This window comes from Medicago sativa, chromosome 6 (genome assembly GCF_051527215.1).
Source record: "Medicago sativa cultivar Bolivia chromosome 6, Bolivia_mono, whole genome shotgun sequence".
NCBI classification, from domain to species: domain Eukaryota; kingdom Viridiplantae; phylum Streptophyta; class Magnoliopsida; order Fabales; family Fabaceae; genus Medicago; species Medicago sativa.
This window is the reverse complement of record NC_140754.1, coordinates 10,269,106-10,289,903: the sequence shown is the minus strand read 5'-3', so window position 1 is coordinate 10,289,903 and position 20,798 is coordinate 10,269,106. Positions and strand designations below refer to the sequence as shown.

At 35.1% G+C, this 20,798-nt stretch overlaps 2 protein-coding genes across 2 annotated transcripts; one reads left to right on the top strand and one right to left on the bottom strand.

Moving 5' to 3' along the window:
• Positions 1-91: 91 nt before the first annotated feature.
• Positions 92-10,795, bottom strand: LOC146912724 (disease resistance protein RPV1-like). Its single transcript, XM_085722217.1, has 7 exons — positions 10,681-10,795; positions 10,470-10,590; positions 6,814-7,429; positions 5,242-6,346; positions 4,700-4,975; positions 2,466-3,269; positions 92-1,601 (listed from the first exon to the last, which is right to left on the bottom strand). The coding sequence occupies exons 1-7, from the start codon at positions 10,687-10,689 to the stop codon at positions 1,107-1,109; spliced, it is 3,426 nt and encodes a 1,141-aa protein (XP_085578343.1). The 5' UTR covers positions 10,690-10,795; the 3' UTR covers positions 92-1,106.
• A 6,129-nt stretch (positions 10,796-16,924) lies between these two features.
• Positions 16,925-17,512, top strand: LOC146912723 (uncharacterized). The gene has a single exon (XM_085720773.1). The coding sequence runs from the start codon at positions 16,925-16,927 to the stop codon at positions 17,510-17,512; it is 588 nt and encodes a 195-aa protein (XP_085576899.1).
• The last annotated feature ends 3,286 nt before the right edge of the window (positions 17,513-20,798 follow it).

The window sequence follows — 20,798 nt, the reverse complement described above, 5'->3', positions numbered from 1 at the left end:
TCAAATTTTGATTCATTTAGATTTCTATTGAGGAAAATCAACTTTTACTTTATCAACTAAGAATTCAAACACAATATGTTCAACATAGATATGTCAAATAAAATTTCAAAACTGTACATTCCTCGCAGTCGGTAATACAATTAGAGTGACCTGCCAAAAGCTATATATGACATGGAAGAATTGTAACAGAACAACTTACAATAGTTCACCTCTATTTAGGATTACACAAATTTACCATGTATAGAAACTTCAATAAAAAGGTTTGCAGGCACCATAAGAATTGATTTTACTCGGCCATTGCTTTACCATCTTTCTTTGATTCATTCCACTCAATTTTCTTTCTTTCTGGTACATCATACAGCCATGGGCGGAGGCACATACAACTCAGGGGATTCAACTGAACCCCCTCAATTCTATAAACTCTACCCAATTTTCTATACTATTCATGTGTTGAATCCCCTGAAATTTAATACTTGCACCTCCTATGAACCAATTACCTCTCCATGATTAAACAACTTGCACTATCTCCTCTCTCCAAATCCCACTATCTCCAAATTTAATGCACTTCCATTCTTCTCTAGATGAATCTAAAGCCAGCGTGAATTAAATAAAACTAAAGTAATACAAAACATTCAACTAAAATGGATATTGTGGGAATCTAACAGCTGCTCAAGAATGTAATTTAATCAAAAACTTACCACTATACTAAACGCGTACAACTGAAAAAGTTTTGTTTAGAGTTATACATATTTAATAGTGGAAAACATATACATAGTTAACATGATTTTCACAAGTTATAACAAATACCGTAAGATAAGTATATTATAGTATATAAAAAATTAAGTGTATGATCTATAATATATAAAAAATTATACAAATAATAATAATAATAACAAGCAAAACTTTTTTAAGCGAAAAATCATTTTTTATGTTCATTGAATAACTTATGTATCAGATCTATGATATTAAAAATTTGTATAATTTTTTCCATACGCATATAAAATAATAATAATAAATATTTGAGATATTTTTTTTTTCAAAATGACAACATCAATAATGAACCGATTATTCAACGATTTGAAGAAATGAAACCACATAGAAGACAATCATAAAGTGTGTGTGTGTGTGTGTGTGAATATGTGAAAATTTAAAAATTTGAACCCCCTGACCCAGGGTCCTGGCAACGCCACTGCATACAGCTCCAATTTTTCGCCAATTTGTTCATCATATACAATATAAACTGCTGTCTTTTTCACAATGAAACTGTTCTCGAAAACAACAATGACCTCCACTTTGTTACCGGGTTCTATACTTGATATTACCCTCTGGCTCTCCTCATCTTCAAAGGAGACCAATGCCTCACTCTTATAGAGCTGAATGGTGGCCTTTGTGTGGTTTTTCACTAACATGTTTTTAAGGCCACTTGATATTATGTTAGCTGGGGCTGAAGTATAGACAATGCACATCATTGTTTTCAAGCTACGGCCTTCCACTTGGGGAACTTGAAAAGTTACCGAAGAACCTTCAGAATGAAAGGTTAACCAATCTGGATAACCATCAGTGGGGAGCAAACAATCACCGCTCCCATTGAGATCCATATTCTGTATGAATAGAGATAAAATCAAAGTTTTACTGACAAGTATAATAATAACACCTTATCATTTATTCAACACCGAAAGATATAATACTTTTCATAAGGTAATGAATCATATTGTTGATCTTGTGTAAAAGTTTTTCATAATCCATGAATCATATTCAGCCAAAAATAGATCCATAATCTTGTGTAAAAGTTTTTTTTATTCATTATATAAACAAAGTTCATACAAATGATGTCACAACTTTACATGCTACCATAACCAAAATTCATATTCATGGATTACTACCGGTCCAAAAAAAAATTCTGGTCAAAATATGTTCATGGAGTACTTGTAAATCCACTATATAACTACCATGGAAGATGCATACTCATGTTCTGCTTATGAGTAAGATGCTGTTTCTGTTAGTTTGAAAAACGACTCATAAAAGCTATTTATGAAATTTAATTTTGATTAGAAGTTAGAACATATTTATGAGCATGATCATGACCAGTAGTAAAAATAAAAAAACAAGACTTTTAATTATAGACTTGTGATTTAGTATCAATTGTGTAAAAGTATGCAAATTTGAGAGTATATCTTGAAAAAAATGTATATACTATAATTTTTCCAAACGCTTGAACATGTGTCACGTAAGCTGTCAATAAATTATAGCAAAATTTGATAGAACTTGGAAGACAATTTAAAAATAATACGTTAAGGATTTAATTATTTTAATTTTCAAGTATTTTACACATATAGCAAATAATTGAATACACTTACATATACATGTATTGTTATAGACATATACACTTAAGAATTCAAATGTATGAGGTGATACAAACACAGACAAACATACAAGGGGGGCAAAGAGAGATAGATAAGACAAACCTGTACAATTTTCTCTTTCAAAATATTGGTGACTTGGCAATTCGTTCCCATTTGAATTAAAAGAGACTTGAAGGAATGTTCTGATACTTGTGATGTAGAAGTAGTCATATTTGATACCTGTGATGTAATTGCAATTGATTCAAACCCCTTATAATCTGTGGCATATAAGGCATCCAAAATTATTGCAGCATCATGAGAAAGTTGAAGTTCTGAGCTGCACTCCACCCAAAGACTTTGAAGACTTGGAAGGTACTTGGAAATCGATAATAGTTCATGGGAACTACTATTTGGTACATCTACAGAAACAAGGGATGACATGACATTAGATGTTTGAACTAGGGATGAGAGATTATTTGTTGGTGACAACCAAGACCAGATGATAGACGGAAACACATCACGTGAAAATCCTACATGGCCACATAGAGAAATGTATCCAATGCTTTTTGACCTGACTACTGAAAAGGGTACTCTTTTTATTCCAGTGTTATTTGCAAGCAGAGTGGTTAATGATTCCATTTGTTCTATGTCCTCTTCCAACTCGTCAATCATTATACACCCAGAAAGAATGAGGGTTTTCAGAGATTTCAACTTATAGATGCTTCCTGGAAGGCTACGAAGGCCAACACAATCTTCCAAATCTATTAGAAGAATTTCACTGAGATTTCCAATGCTAGGAGAAACCTCAGACAACATTGGACAATCTTTAAGTACCAGCTTCTCAAGATTAGGCATGTATGAAAAGTCTGGGGTGTGCGTCAGACAATGAGAATGACTAAGATTTAGAATTTTCAGTTTTTCCATCCTCTGCAAGAACAGACATGTCAAAGGTAAACTTAAGGAAGACTCTTCAAAAAATAAATGGAAACAATTACAATGACTCACTAACCTTGACAGTGGAAAGTAAAATATTTAAAATAATATAGTGCTGCTTTATTGAATACCAATATTAGTGAATTTTTTTGTTAACAGGCTAAATTTATGTACATAGTGGCAGTGACGGATCCAGAAATTTTGGAAAGTGGGGGGCACCATATAAATTTCAAAGCATAAATATAAGTAATTAAACATTGAATGATTTTCTCATTTTCAATACCAACAAAAGTATCTCTCTCTATATAAGTAACTATACAATCGTTTAACCATTTATATTTGGAAAAGGCTGTGATGTTGTGTCAAGGTGTGCGTTCATGTGTGGGCTAAGAGAAAAGTGTTGTGTGGGCCATTTAGTCAACATTTCAACTATTACTATATATTACTATATCTCTACTACCTAAAAAAAAAAAATCCTCAAAATTTAGTGCAGGCATAAGCCTACAGACTTGTGCACATGCATCCGTCCCTGCATAGTGGTGCAGAAAAGATTATTAAAAGCCATGTTTGAGCATTTTGCCGAGACATCAATAATTTAAAATGATAGAATGTTTTAAATGTAAATGTAAATTTAAAGCTTCTTTAATGAAATAGTCAATGCTGCAAAATTCTTTTGATTAGATAATCTGTGGGATACAACAACAATCAAACCTTATCCCACTAAGTGGGATCGGCTACATAGATCAAATTACGCCATAATGTTCTATCATAAACCATATTTTGATCCAACTCATTAACCACTAAATCTTTCCTAATAGTTTCTCTTCTAGTTTTTCTAGGTCTTCCTCTACCTCTTCTGATCTAACTCTCTTCCATCTGATCTACAGGTCTTTTCTATACATGTCCAAATTCATCTTTTCTACTATAGGTGATATCCCAACACTCTCTCTAATGTAGTCATTCCTAATCCTATCCCTTCCAGTCTTACCACTCATTAGATAATCTGTGGGATATTTAATTTTAATTCCAGCTTGGTGTAAAACTTTTTTACACTATCAACCAATTATCTATTGCTAAGACAAGTCTCATTCTCACAACTACCAAATAAAGTGATAGCACATCGTTGGATAACAGTGTAAGATAATTTAACACTTGAAAAAGAATCAAATTGAAAATCATTTCCTAATTCCTTAAGTTTTTTCTTTTTTAAAAAGTGAACAATTTATAATTTTAAAATTTAGACAAACTAATGTTTCATAACAAAAAACAATATGCTTCACAACTTGAATATTTGGAATAGTTTCACTGAAGTACTTGTAAAATTTGACAGGCTGGCTGAAATAATTTTGAAAAAAAGTTTTAAAGTACCAAAGATTAAAGTAGGATTACAATTTGAAAGCAAAAAAAGAAATCAAAACTTATACCTGGGCCTCTTTCCATAAAAGTTTGACATTGCTATTCTCTAACTCGATGGAAACCAAGCTTCCTTTGTAAAAGTTTGTAGGTATATGTGTTAAAGAAAATCCATTCCAAGACAGCCATCTCACATTTCTTGAAAGATATTTAAAATCTCCATTAAGTTTTACCCCAGCAAGTTGAAGCAATCTGAGTCTCGTCATCTTCTTGAATGCTATAGTACTAAAACATTTTTCATTGGCTCTTGGGAACTTCAAAGTCAGCCCCTTAATAGCTTTTGTTCCCTTTGAAAGCAAAAAGAAAAACATCCAAAGCTTAAAGATACAAGGCAGATAAACTTGCATTAAAGCCAATCATTTGTTACTAGCTAGAAGTGAGGAAGCACCAAACGATTCATAACCAGACTAATTTTCAAAGTTCTGATGGTAATCAGCAAAACAAATTACTTCAAAAAAAAAAAAATCAACAGAACAAATGAATGCTAACAATTGAATCATCAATTTTTGTTTTCCTTTCCAGATTTAAATGATAAAGCAAATGAAGTTCTTACAGTTTGTTCTGATAATACATGAAGCACATCATCATGAAACCACAACCTGCAACGCTCCTCGAGCTCCTCTGGTGATTTCTCACGAATGATTTCTCTTCCCATATCTCGCAACAAATCATGCATTCCAAGTTTGTTCTTATCATCAACAGTTACAAGACTACGCTCAACAAGGATACTTATTCCAATTTCAGCAAAAAGTCCACATCCATTTAATATAAGTGTAACATCATTTCGGTCCATCCCAATAAAGAAACAAGCTACATCAAGGAATATTTCTTTCTCAATGTCATCATTTAAAGCATCATAGATTATTCTTAACTTCTTCTGTAATTGATTATTAGGAATTCTTTTGAGTTTGTCCAATGCACTTTTCCATTCTGTTACCTCCCTATCGAATAAATATGACCCAAGGACTTCCAATGCTAGTGGCAACCCCCCAGAATACTCAACTACATTTCTAGAAATTTCAACAAAATCGTTTGTAGGACTCGCTTGCTTGAATGCATGCCAACTAAATAGCTCAATTGATTCACTTTCATCCATGTGTTTCATTTTAAATACTTTATTAACCCTATTCCCACTAAGTATATGTCTATCCCTTGTGGTAATGATTATTCTACTCCCCGGACCAAACCATTTATGACTTCCGCACAAAGCATTTAGTTGGTCCAATGTATTAACATCATCAAGTAAAATTAGTACTCTTTTACGGCAGAGTCTATCCTTTAATATGATTTTTCCACTTTCAATGCTTTGTATTTTGATTGTCATATCTTTACAGATGTCAAAGAGAAGTTGTTCTTGTAAATTCACTTTTCCAGCATTCTCATCCCAAACTTCCCTAACATTTGCAAGGAAGCTCCTACCTTCAAAATTACGGCCAATTTCATTATAGATAGCTTTTGCAATGGTTGTTTTACCAATCCCCCCCATACCCCACATCCCAAGTAGCAGTACATCATTTGATTGTTGGATGTCTAACAGTTCAATAACATCTTGCACTCGAGAACCAACTCCCACAGGTTTATCAGCAATGAACAAATCTGTCTTATCAAGCAAATGAGTAATTTTTTCAACAATATCCTTGATGGCCTTATTTTCATTCCTATTAAAACAAACCAAAGAAAAGGTGCTTATACAGATGTGTACATGCATGCATGGACATACATATATATGTACATGAACCAAACCGACAGCAAATCATAATTTAACTATTTTTCATTTATTTATAATTATAAAAGTCATATTTATTTTTTGAACAGAGATAAATTTAATTATAATTATAATTTTTTCTATGGAGCCCCTACCCTAATATGCACCTTAAAAGGAAGGTCCAACGGTGAATCTCGTAAGTTTTACCTCAGGTTAATATTTTTTAAATAAGTAAAGAATAAAAATATTGAAAGTAAAGAAGTATGTTAACCTGCTATAAAAGGTCAAATTCAAGATGTCCAACATTGGACTTCTCTTATGAGGTGCATATTAGGGACGCCATTATCCACGACTCAAAAACATTTTCTATTATTAAATGCAATGAAGAATTTGAAAGCACTAATTGTAAAATTAAATTACTTGGAATCTAGGACTACAAATCCTGCAATGTTAGTCACCCCTCGAAGCGCCTCTATCCAGCTCAACTTACAATGCAGCAACTCATCTTTCTCCTCCTCTGAAAGGGACTCATCTTCATCCTTCGAAATTCTATTTAAGAGATTTTGAAATGCTTTACCAAACTCGCCTTTCTGGTGACGTACTTCAGAGGGATCTACATCGTAGAACACTGGCACAACTATCTGCCCTATGGTTCGCTGACACTCCATTACCTTTACTAACTCATCTAGACACCATCGCGAATCTGCATAATTTCTTGAAAAAACAATCACAGAAATTCGAGACTCTTCAATCAATTGAAGTAATGATGATATTTGATCTCCTCTTTGAAGCGAATCATCATCCCTAAAAACATTAACTCCAGCATTTTGAAGTGAAGCATAGAGATGTGAAGTGAATGATGCACGAGTATCTTTTCCTCTAAAACTTAAGAACACTTCATAAAGTTTATTTTCCGTGGAAAGCACAACCTTCCTCTTAGATTTTCGCTCTAGTTTATCTCGCACCTTGTCGGGGTCCACTTTTCCAATAACCTTCAATGTATTACTAGAGCGGTCAGATTCAACGCTCTCTACACCTGCATCGTGAACCAAATGAATTAACTCTACCAATCAATGTCCTCGAAGAAATAGCTTAGTGGTATGGGCCGAAATACTAAAAGAATTCAATGAACCTGTTACTAACATTTCTTTCTTCCCTACTAAATTAATTACTTTACATTTTCCTATAAAAAAACAACACTGCAATGATCTGTGGTCAATTTAATTTACGTTCCGGGACACCAAAAATTCTAGAGGAAACTGAGACCAAGAGTAGTTTTTAAACACCCATGCTCCTCAACCCACCAAAATGACTTTTAAGGATTTGTTTGGATTGACGAAATAGGGTGGAATGGAGTGGTATGAAGTGTTGTTCCATTGTTTGGATTTTTAAAAATGAGTGAAATGGAGTGGTATATGATGAAATCCATTCCATCATCCTTTCTTATTTTTCTTCCCCTCCAATTTGGGGTGTATGAGATGGAATCAAGCCATATAATTAGCTAATTACATTTTTACCCCAGTTTTATCTTTTACATCAGCCCTGTATTCTGCAACTCCTGTTTCTTCAACTTCATACCAGTTTCTTATACATTGATGGATTAATTTATTGACTAGTGTTATCTAATTTTATCATCACAAATTAATTTCCATATTTATTTATTTATATTAAACTAGATTAATCCTTACTCCTACTATTCACGAGGGTCATGTCAGTTTATTTTTTGAAGTCTGCAATTCCTCTATTTCCTCTGTCTTCCTCAAACTCCATTATGTCGCATGGACCGAACCATGACCCTTTACATATAATGTCGCATGACCCTTTACATTTTGATTCATCCCTGAAAGAAAACAGTGCAAGGAAAGTTTTTTTTTTTTTTCTTCTATAACTAAGCAATGTAGACTTGGTAGAGCTAGTTGTTCTCCTTCCAAAATTTGTGAATATCACCAACAGTTACATATAATGTAGGCTTAAATGTGGGACCCATGTGTCTCATTCTTTCCTTTGTTAGTTTCACTTGTTCCAAACGATGGAAAATGCTTCTTTCCCTCGTCTTTCTCTCCCCCTCACTACCTTTCCACAGAAACAAACACAATAAATCCCACTGGATCGCGGTCCGGACGACCATCCATTCAGATCCAATGTTTTGACTGCCACAAGATCATTATAAACGCCTGTTTGGGTGAAGGCCTAGCAGCTAAAAACCCAACTCATTCTATATAAATACTAATGCAGTGTAGCATTTGATGGGTATCTCCAGGCACAGATGCAAGTATAGCATATTGGAGTCAGCTGACCCCACACTTAGCTTTCTTTTTCAACCAATAATAGTGTATTTTTCTATATTGACCCCACTTTAACTATTATCTTGCCCACACATAATGACATAACCCAGTTAATACACTAGAGACATATTATATAAACTAATATTATATTGTATGTGTCAAAATAGTTGTATTACTAATTTACTTTATATGTTGGAAAATGAATCAGTAATCGTTGGGCTTTAAGCCTCTAGCTTAACATTTGGTTTTATTTAAAGAAAATGCCACAAAAAGAAAAAGAGAAATGGTACTCATTGTTCGGTGGAAAATGAAAAGTTGAAAGACTTTGTAGTTGTACGTGACCCGCTTACAATACCAAATCATAATCTGAATTCCAAGGCTCGAACCGTCAGGATTTTCTTTTTTGGAGATTATGAAAACCGACATTCATTTTTGTGAACAATGTTCTAATTTGGGTGGGATCAGTGTTCATTCAAGAATGTTGGTGGAAACTAAAAAACACATTGCTTATGCAATGGTGTACTTACTTTTGAAGTTAGCATTACTTTTGCAAATGGAAAATGCAACTGTTGAAAGGAGTTTCTCTTCTATGAATTTTGTTAAGAATATGCGCAACCATATGGAAGATGAGGTTTTGAATCATTGTTTGGCAACATGCATATAGAGCGATATATTTTATAGTGTTGAAAATGAAAAAAAAAAAAAAAAAAACTTTCAAAATATAAAGTTACAAAGCGGGTAATTATAATTCTTCGTTATTAAAGTATCTTTAGTTTTTGGACATACAATGGTATAATTATTGTAATCTTCAATGTTTTGCTTACACTGTGTTTGGTAGAGGAGAAATATGAAAGAGAGAAAGAGGGGAGAGAGAAGTTGGGGAGAGAGAGATGCAATCTCTCGTGTTTGGTTCAAAAGAGAGATTGATGAGAGAGACAAAATCTTGTGGGCCCCACGTCTGTTCCCTTTCTCTTCTGAGGTGCGAAGAAAGGGAGTGGAAGTGTGATATTTTTTTTATTTTCCATATTTCTCCCTGGTGTGGACTATGGATGACATACATGCATACAAAGTGTTTATTTTTATTTTTATTTAACATATTATGTTTCTAAGATTTTTGTTCTAGCATGTCGAAATGAAAGCTGAACAAACATACCACAAAAACAACTTATCTTTGCTTCTCCCTCATGCTTCTTACATTATTGTAAAATAAACTATCGGTAACTCACGAAATAGTTAACTATTGGATTATTTTAACTGACTAAATTTTAAAATATTTTAAATAATTAAGTAAAAAAGTGATAATTTACTCCTGTTTAGAAAAAATAATTTAATTTCTTAATTAAATTAGAATAAAAAGACATTAATATTTATTTGAAATTAAATTCAAATTGATAAAATTGTATACTATCTTTCTTAGTATAAGGATATTATGGTCTTTACAAAAGTAAACACGTTTCTTTCTTCTCTAGTTCTCTCATTTCTCTCTTGTACCAAACAATATGTCAAATCTACTCTATTTATCTCCTTTCTCTCTTCACACTTTCTTCTCACAACCAAACATGACTTCATCATTTTATTTGTTATGAATTCATAGATTTTTGTAAAAATATTTATGATAAATGACTTTGACACCACTTATTGAAATTTCTGCATCCGTCCATGTGTATCTCACTCTCTTACTCACTGACTTCAAAGAATCAATTCCCTTCCCTCCCATCCCCTCCATCTATTCCCAACCAAACGGATTGACAAGGAAAGATCTGAAATTATGAAAAGTTACAGTAATCATACCGTTCAATTTAAGAACCATTCGTTGCACCTTTTTGGCGCATCCATCACAGTGCATATCAACTTTCAAAACGAAAGAGGCTCGTTTCTCCTTTGCTCCTCGTTTGAACAGCTTCGCTATTACCTAATTTATGAATAAAGAATAATAATGCGTTGACAAGTGAACCAAACACGTGAACCATAGAAACTGTTACTGAAAAGGAAACTGACTAACCTTGTTCATCTGGTACCTACTGTTTGTTTGTTTGTTTGTTTGGTGGATGAGTACTAAATGCTGGTTCAGTGGTTCCTTATGCTTATCCTTGTTAGATCTCAAGATTTTCTAACTTGACGACAAGTGACAGAAAGATATATCATATAAACGAGGTTCGTCAACGATAGATAACTCAGTCAACTCAAGATAATATATATAAAGATGCACTTGTTTCGCAACCCATTTTCATAGAGAGAGAAATGATCCTTGCACAAATATTTTTTTTAACAATTTTTAAAAAGGTTAAATATGATTTTAGTCCCTATAAAATTGGGACATTAATACAACAACAACAACAACCAAGCCTTATCCCACTAAGTGGGGTCGGCTACATGGATCAAATGACGCCATAGTGTTCTATCAAAAACCATATTTGGATCCAGCTCATTGACCTCTAAATCTTTTCTAATGGTTTCTCTAATGGTTTTCTTAGGTCTTCCTCTACCTCTTTTAACCTGGCTCTCCTCCATTTGATCTACTCTTCTTACAACGGCATCTACGGGTCTTCTCTCTACATGTCCAAACCATCTAAGCCTATTTTCTACCAACTTTTCTACTATAGGTGTTACCCCCACTCTCTCTCTAATGGTGTCATTCCTAATCCTATCATGTCTAGTCTTACCACTCACCCAACGCAATATCCTCATCTCCGCTACGCTTACTTTACTCTCGTGTTGGCTCTTAACCGATCAACACTCCGTACCATACAACATTGTCGGTCTGACTGCTGTCCGATAGAACTTTCCTTTCAGCTTAAGTGGTACTTTCTTATCGCACAAAACACCTGAGGCTCTTCTCCATTTCAACCACCCAACTTGAATACGATGATGTACATCAGCTTCTATTTCTCCGTCATTTTGTACTATGGACCCAAGATATCTAAACCGCGTAACTTGGGGTATGATATGATCTCCAACTTTCACCTCCAAGGTAGACCCATTTCTCCTTTTGTTGAAGTTACATTCCATATACTCTGTCTTGCTTCTACTCAGGCGGAAGCCATACGCTTCTAAGGCTTGCCTACAAGTCTCTAGCCTCCCGCTTAACTCCTCCCTCGACTCACCAAGCAAGACTACATCATCTGCAAAAAGCATACATCTCGGTGCTAACTCTTGGATGTGTTCTGTCAGTACATCCAAAACTAAAGTAAAAAGATAAGGACTTAGGGTTGACCCTTGGTGCAGTCCTATTGTTATGGGAAAATCTACGGTATCCCCATCCTGCGTCCTCACACTAGTCGAATCCCCCTCATACATATCCTGGATAGCTCTTATATAGGCAATCCTCACCCCTTTCTTCTCCAAGGATTTCCACAAAATCTCTCTAGGTACTCTATCATACGCCTTCTCCAAATCAATGAAAACTAAGTGTAAGTCTTTTTTATCCGTCCGATATCGCTCCATCACGCGTCGAAGTAAGTAGATCGCTTCCATAGTCGTCCTCCCATGCATAAAACCAAATTGGTTATCCGTAATGTGAGTCTCTTTTCTTAGTCTTCGCTCAATTACCCTTTCCCATAACTTCATGGTATGACTCATTAGCTTAATTCCCCTATAATTCGCGCAATGTTGTATATCCCCCTTGTTCTTAAAGATTGGAATTAAGGTGCTTCTTCTCCACTCGTCTGGCATTTTCTTCGTCCTCATAATCTCGTTGAAAAGTTTTGTGAGCCACACAATCCCTCTATCGCCAAGACTTTTCCACACTTCGATAGGTATGTTGTCCGGCCCAACTGCCTTGCCATTACTCATCCTTATTTAATTTTAACAATCATTTTAGTCCCTAAAAAAAATTCTGCATTCAGTATTAGTTCCTACTCAATTCAAATATGTTTAATTTATGTTTAAACTCTTGAGTTTTTGAACAATTTTTTGTAGACGTGTTAAGAACATTACTAAAAGTTCCTCAGCAAAAAATTGTCGCAAAATTTTATTTCTACGTCCAGATTTTGTTAATTTTATCTTTAACTTTTGCCGTTTTAAAAAATTCTAAATTTTAGTAAATGAATATTTCATAGTGTTATAAACTTGTCTAAAAAAACCGTTCAAAAATTTAAGATTTTAAACTTTTAAGATATGATTACAATGAGCTAACCAATGAATACATCTTTCGCGAGATATCAGCACTTACAAACACCAATGAATACGTCTTTTGCAAGATAACAGGACTTACAAACACCAACAGAACAAAAACTAAACTGAAGGTATACATTAACAGATTCAAGAGCAACATTATAGCACTAAGATCACAACTTCGGAATCAAGCTCAAGGTCAACTTGACTTTCCCCAGCACTCCACTAATTTACACATGAAATCTGTAATCCACTGTCTGAAACTATATTTGATCAATCCACAACAACTAACAGCGCCAACATTTTCATCCACGGGTTCCACTTGCAGACAGCTTGTCCCGACAATACATTCATTAGGATCACAACTAAACACAATATCATTTTTTTCTTGTTCTCGACATTTCTCCATTTTTTGTCCAATTGGTTGATCATATACAAGATAAACTATTGCTTCCTTCACAATGAAACCTTTCCCAAAAACAACAACCACCTCTACTTTGTTTCCCGGTTCAATACTTGATACTATCCTCTCACCCTCCTCATCTTCAAAAGAGACTAAGGCATCTCTCTTATAGAGTTGAAGGGTGGCCTTAGTGTAATTTTTCACCAGCATGTTTTTAAGGCCATCTGATGATAGGTTTTTGGCATTTGAAGAATAGACAATGCATATCATTGTCTTTAAGTTACGCCCTTGCACTCGAGGGACTTCAAAAATTACAGAAGAACCTTTGAAATTGAAGCTCAACCAATCTGGATAACTGTCACCGGGGAGCATATGTTCACCACACCCATTGACACCCATATTCTGTAAAAGTGAAAATTAGTTTAAGATTTAATGGACAAGTTTATCAATATTACCTGTAAAACCTTATAATTTGGTTAAAGATTTAACGAACAAGTATATCATTAAAAGTGAAAATTAGATTAAGAGTTAAATGTGAAACCTGTAAAATGTTCTCTTTCATAATATTGGCAATTCATTCCAATTTGAATAAACAAAGATTTTAAGGAATATTTTGATCCTGAACTGTGAACTTGACTATAATATTGCATTAGTGCAGAAGTTTTCATATTTGATACTTGTGAAGTAGAAGTTGATTCCAATTTTTTAGGATTTGGGGCGTATAAGGCATCCAAAATTATTTTTGTGTCTCGAGAAAGTTGAATTTCTGAGTCGCACTCCACCCAAAGACATCGAAGCCATGGAAGGTATTTGGACATAGATGACAGTTCACGGGAACTACTATTTTGTACCTCCAAAGGAACAAGAGATGACAAGCCAGAAGATGTTTGAAATGGCGATGGGAGATTACTTGTCGGTGACATCCAAGACCAAATGATAGCTGAAAACACGTCATGAGAGAATCCTTCATAACCGCACAAAGAAATATATCCAATGCTCTTTGACCTTACCACTGAAATGGGAACCCTTGCTATTGCAGTATTACTTGCAACTAGTCCTTGCTGTAACGCTCGTCTTAATTATTCGATTATTTAAAAATATATTTATATATATGATTTACGTGATTTTCATGACTGATATGTGTGAATTTTATGATTTATGAAGTTGAATGGGTTATATGATTTATAACTGAATTATGAGGGATATTTTGTTGTGGTGAAGTTGTTATGTTGTTATGACTTATTTTATTATTAAATAAAATAAGATTTGATAAATAAAATAAAAATATTAAAAATTGGGCTGTGTTGTGAGATGAGCAATTAGTAGTGATAAGAGTAATTAGGAGAGATAAATAGACAACAAAAGTTAGAAAACATAATACGTACGTTTTTGGAGAAAAAGGGAGAAAAGTCAGAAAAGAGGAGAACCAGAGGGAGAGCTGCGATTTCATCATAACCAGGTAAGGGTGAGACTAATTTTCAATATTATTAAGGGTATAATTCTATAGGATGAATTTAGCATGATTAGGTTAAGTTTTGGTGAGAATTGAGAATTAGGTTTAGGATCACTTTTGATGAATAAATCAAGAACAGATGTTAGATTGATGCAAAATTAGTATACAGACCTTAGATATGACTTAAGATGATAATTAGATGCTATTTGGATGAAGGGATCATGAATATAGGTGAAAAGTTGTGATTTTTAGGTTTCTGGCCGTACTGACATTCATCGCTCGCACCTGCGAGCAAGAACACTCGCATCTGCGAGCTAGAACCCAGAACTCGCAACTGCGAGCAATGCAACTCGCAACTGCGAGTGACCTGTGAGCTCGCAACTACGAGCAGAATAACTCGCCACTGCGAGTAAATACGTAGGAACCCAGAATGCACACTTTGCTCGCCAGTGCGAGTGAAGTTACTCGCCACTGCGAGTTAAGCTGTTAGTTGCCCAAAATTGTCCCGATGCGATCCTTTCGCACGTGTAGTCTTGAGATGACCTTAGAAGTAAGTTAGAGAGCTGTTTAGGATGCTTTCATAAGCTCCAGAAGTCTGTTATGGTGACTGAAAATTAGAAGTGTTGCTGCATGAATGCTATAATGATGTTTTATGATATTTATATTGATGTAATTAATTCCTTATGTGAATGTTAACACATTCAAGCGTTGTTAATTGTTGTATGTTGCTGCTGTTTTCTGTTGTCGACTGTTAGTGTCTTGAGGTTGCATGAGTCGGTCTATGTTGTTGGAATTTAAGAAGTTGTCTATGATTATGAGTCGTATGAGTTGTACACGTCGTTGTCTAAGTTGTTGGAAGTTGAGTCCATTGCATACTCATATAAGTTGGTTGAGGGCTTGATGCCCTGGAATGCTTAGTCATTCACATGATTGGTGAGGGCTTGATGCCCTGGAGCTTTTGCTCACTATGTTGGGGGCTTGATGCCCTGAAGAGCCTAATTACGCTCATATAAGTTGGTTGGGAGCTTGATGCTCTGTATTGGTACCAAATGCATTTGCATATCAAGAGGTTCATGATGTTTAAGTTGTCAAGATGTTGTCGAGTTGATAGAGTTGCATGGTCAAGGATGAGTTGTGTCGTCAAGTTGAGTGTTAAGTTGATTATGATTTGTGATGAGAATTAGTAATGGTATTGATGATTGTATTTGTTATGTAATGAAAAATTATGCTAATTGTTAATTGTTGATATGTTATTAATGTTTAAGTTGTTAAATGCATTTTATTGGATTATATGCTTAATGTATTGATTATGAAATCTCACCCCTTCTGCGTATATGTTGCCTCGACCGTGGGTAATGTGCAGGTAATAAAGATTAGAGGCGTTCATGAGTGGACTCTCAGTTGCTGTCTAGGTGCTCTGATACGTAACGGGATGAGGGCTTGCTTTTACTTCTATTCCTTACGTGTCTCTTTTATGAACTAATTTATGAGATTTTTCAATAAGGCCTGCGTGCCAAGACTTTTAAATGTTGAACTATTTTCCGCTGCAATAGTTTAAGATTTTTCATGATGTTGAATTTGAAGGATAATTATTATTATCCATTTTATGATTTAATTGAAGTATGTGACATTCCGTTGTGATCAAAATACTCTGATTTTAAATGAAATTTTCATGTTGGGAAAACGGGGTGTTACAATTGGTATCAGAGCAGGTCGGTCCGTCCGGCCAAGTAGTGAGTCAAGTTGTGTCGTTTTAACAGTTAGGATACCCTTATTGTGTTATTCTAATTGTTGTGTGTTGCGCAGTGAAGAAAACTGGAAGCTGCAAATCTTATCTGTTATAAGAGAACTAGAATGGCTGGAAGAAATTATGCTGCGATGGCTGCTGCCTTGGAAGCCGTGGCCCAAGCTATAGGACAACAACCAAATGCTGGTGCTGGTGTTAATGCTGATGTGAGAATGTTGGAGGCTTTTCTGAGGAATCATCCTCCTACTTTCAAAGGAAGGTACGACCCTGATGGAGCACAGACGTGGCTCAAGGAGGTTGAAAGAATTTTCAGAGTTATGCAATGTACTGATGATCAGAAGGTGCGTTTTGGTACGCACATGCTATCTGAGGAAGCTGATGACTGGTGGGTTAGTCTTCTACCTAACTTAGAGTAAGATGATACGGTCGTTACTTGGGCTGTGTTTAGGAGGGAGTTCCTAAACAGGTACTTTCCGGAGGATGTTCGCGGGAAGAAAGAGATTGAGTTTCTTGAGTTGAAGCAAGGTGAAATGTTGGTGACTAAGTATGCTGCTAAGTTCGTGGAATTAGCTAAGTTTTATCCACACTACACTGCTGAGACTGCTGAATTTTCTAAGTGTATTAAGTTTGAGAATGGCTTACGTCCTGAGATCAAGCGGGCCATTGGATATCAGCAGATCCGTAATTTTTCCGAGCTGGTGAGCAGTTGCAGAATTTATGAAGAAGATACTATAACCCATTACAAGATCAGGAATGAGCGGAAGAGTAAGAACCAACAAAATCGTTATAAGCCTTACAATGCCCCTGCTGATAAGGATAGTCAAAGGGTGAATGATGAAAGGAAACCGGGAAGGAAAGATACTAATGCTGAGGTTGTTTGCTACACATGTGGTGAGAAGGGCCATAAGCGTAATGCTTGTACTGGAGAGGTGAAACGATGCTTTCGTTGTGGTAGAAAGGGACATACTATTATAGAGTGTAAGCATGATGATGTGGTGTGTTTTAATTGCAATGAAGAAGGTCACATGGGTTCACAGTGCAAGAAACCTAAGAAGGCTCAAGCTAGTGGGAAGGTGTTTGCTTTATCTGGTACTCAGACGGAGGGTGAGGATCGTTGATCTGAGGTAAATTTTCGAGGACGAAAATTCTATAAGTTGGGGAGAGTTGTAACGCCCGTCTTAATTATTCGATTATTTAAAAATATATTTATATATATGATTTACGTGATTTTCATGACTGATATGTGTGAATTTTATGATTTATGAAGTTGAATGGGTTATATGATTTATAACTGAATTATGAGGGATATTTTGTTGTGGTGAAGTTGTTATGTTGTTATGACTTATTTTATTATTAAATAAAATAAGATTTGATAAATAAAATAAAAATATTAAAAATTGGGCTGTGTTGTGAGATGAGCAATTAGTAGTGATAAGAGTAATTAGGAGAGATAAATAGACAACAAAAGTTAGAAAACATAATACGTACGTTTTTGGAGAAAAAGGGAGAAAAGTCAGAAAAGAGGAGAACCAGAGGGAGAGCTGCGATTTCATCATAACCAGGTAAGGGTGAGACTAATTTTCAATATTATTAAGGGTATAATTCTATAGGATGAATTTAGCATGATTAGGTTAAGTTTTGGTGAGAATTGAGAATTAGGTTTAGGATCACTTTTGATGAATAAATCAAGAACAGATGTTAGATTGATGCAAAATTAGTATACAGACCTTAGATATGACTTAAGATGATAATTAGATGCTATTTGGATGAAGGGATCATGAATATAGGTGAAAAGTTGTGATTTTTAGGTTTCTGGCCGTACTGACATTCATCGCTCGCACCTGCGAGCAAGAACACTCGCATCTGCGAGCTAGAACCCAGAACTCGCAACTGCGAGCAATGCAACTCGCAACTGCGAGTGACCTGTGAGCTCGCAACTGCGAGCAGAATAACTCGCCACTGCGAGTAAATACGTAGGAACCCAGAATGCACACTTTGCTCGCCAGTGCGAGTGAAGTTACTCGCCACTACGAGTTAAGCTGTTAGTTGCCCAAAATTGTCCCGATGCGATCCTTTCGCACGTGTAGTCTTGAGATGACCTTAGAAGTAAGTTAGAGAGCTGTTTAGGATGCTTTCATAAGCTCCAGAAGTCTGTTATGGTGACTGAAAATTAGAAGTGTTGCTGCATGAATGCTATAATGATGTTTTATGATATTTATATTGATGTAATTAATTCCTTATGTGAATGTTAACACATTCAAGCGTTGTTAATTGTTGTATGTTGCTGCTGTTTTCTGTTGTCGACTGTTAGTGTCTTGAGGTTGCATGAGTCGGTCTATGTTGTTGGAATTTAAGAAGTTGTCTATGATTATGAGTCGTATGAGTTGTACACGTCGTTGTCTAAGTTGTTGGAAGTTGAGTCCATTGCATACTCATATAAGTTGGTTGAGGGCTTGATGCCCTGGAATGCTTAGTCATTCACATGATTGGTGAGGGCTTGATGCCCTGGAGCTTTTGCTCACTATGTTGGGGGCTTGATGCCCTGAAGAGCCTAATTACGCTCATATAAGTTGGTTGGGAGCTTGATGCTCTGTATTGGTACCAAATGCATTTGCATATCAAGAGGTTCATGATGTTTAAGTTGTCAAGATGTTGTCGAGTTGATAGAGTTGCATGGTCAAGGATGAGTTGTGTCGTCAAGTTGAGTGTTAAGTTGATTATGATTTGTGATGAGAATTAGTAATGGTATTGATGATTGTATTTGTTATGTAATGAAAAATTATGCTAATTGTTAATTGTTGATATGTTATTAATGTTTAAGTTGTTAAATGCATTTTATTGGATTATATGCTTAATGTATTGATTATGAAATCTCACCCCTTCTGCGTATATGTTGCCTCGACCGTGGGTAATGTGCAGGTAATAAAGATTAGAGGCGTTCATGAGTGGACTCTCAGTTGGTGTCTAGGTGCTCTGATACGTAACGGGATGAGGGCTTGCTTTTACTTCTATTCCTTACGTGTCTCTTTTATGAACTAATTTATGAGATTTTTCAATAAGGCCTGTGTGCCAAGACTTTTAAATGTTGAACTATTTTCCGCTGCAATAGTTTAAGATTTTTCATGATGTTGAATTTGAAGGATAATTATTATTATCCATTTTATGATTTAATTGAAGTATGTGACATTCCGTTGTGATCAAAATACTCTGATTTTAAATGAAATTTTCATGTTGGGAAAACGGGGTGTTACACTTGCACCCGTGCTGCCGCACGGGTCATAAAAATTGCATATGTGTAAATCCTAAAAGCAAATTTTAATAGTAAATATCAAACCTTGAAACATAAAGTTTATAAGTGACTTAATACAATTGGGACACAACAAAATTCAATTCATGATAAATTGCAAAAAACTTCTTTGTAAACAACATTTAAAGTATTGTTGATGCAAACCCCGTCGTCGTCTGTCAGAAGTATTTTCAGCCCACTCCTAGAAGTCACGCACGAAATAGCAACATAAAGTTGACCATGAGAGAACACAGGTTGTGAGAGATATACTCCAACTTGTTTGAGAGATTGGCCTTGACTTTTGTTAATAGTCATTGCAAAGCATACACGGATGGGAAATTGTCTTCTATTGAATTTAAACGGAATTCTTGTGTCAGATGGTGAAAGAGATAATTTGAGAGAAATTGAATTAATAATTTGTGTAACTGATGGGAGATTGCTTTGTTGAACAAAAAAATATGTTCCTTATTGGATTTTAGGGCATTGTTTGTAGGGTTGAATACATGATTTTCCCTCATTCTCCTTTCCTCCGGTTTGTTAACAACTTCTTGCCTATTTGCTTTGGGTGCCTTTGTTATGATGTCGCATCAAATCTCTTAGACTTCTATCAAGTGCTTCGAACAAATGTTTGTGCATCATAGGTGCTTCATCCCAAATGATAAGCTTTGCGTTGATGATAAGCTCGACTAAATTTGTTTTTGGAAAAATGCCGCAAGTAGAGCACTCGTCAACCATAATTGGTAAACTGAACCTTGAATGAGCAGTCCTTCCCCCAGGTATGAGCAGTGCTGCGATTTAAGTCATTATTTGAACCCAAATATGTATACCTTATTTCCAACAGACGACACATTGCCTTATTTCGTAAATTAATTATTCAAAGGTATAATTTTTTATTAACTAAATAGTGAGTTGAATATATAAACTAAACAATATATTAAATATGTTAAGTGCAGAACACAGCTTTAAACAGTGGATGAGTGAACCCTTTATCTTGTAAATAATACACCGTTTCTCCTTGAGAATAATTAATTTTAGTAGGCTGCGATTAATTATTAGACATCGTTAAAAAACTGAAGAAGAACGGAAAGAATCACAGTTCTGATCTAAATATGTTTTTG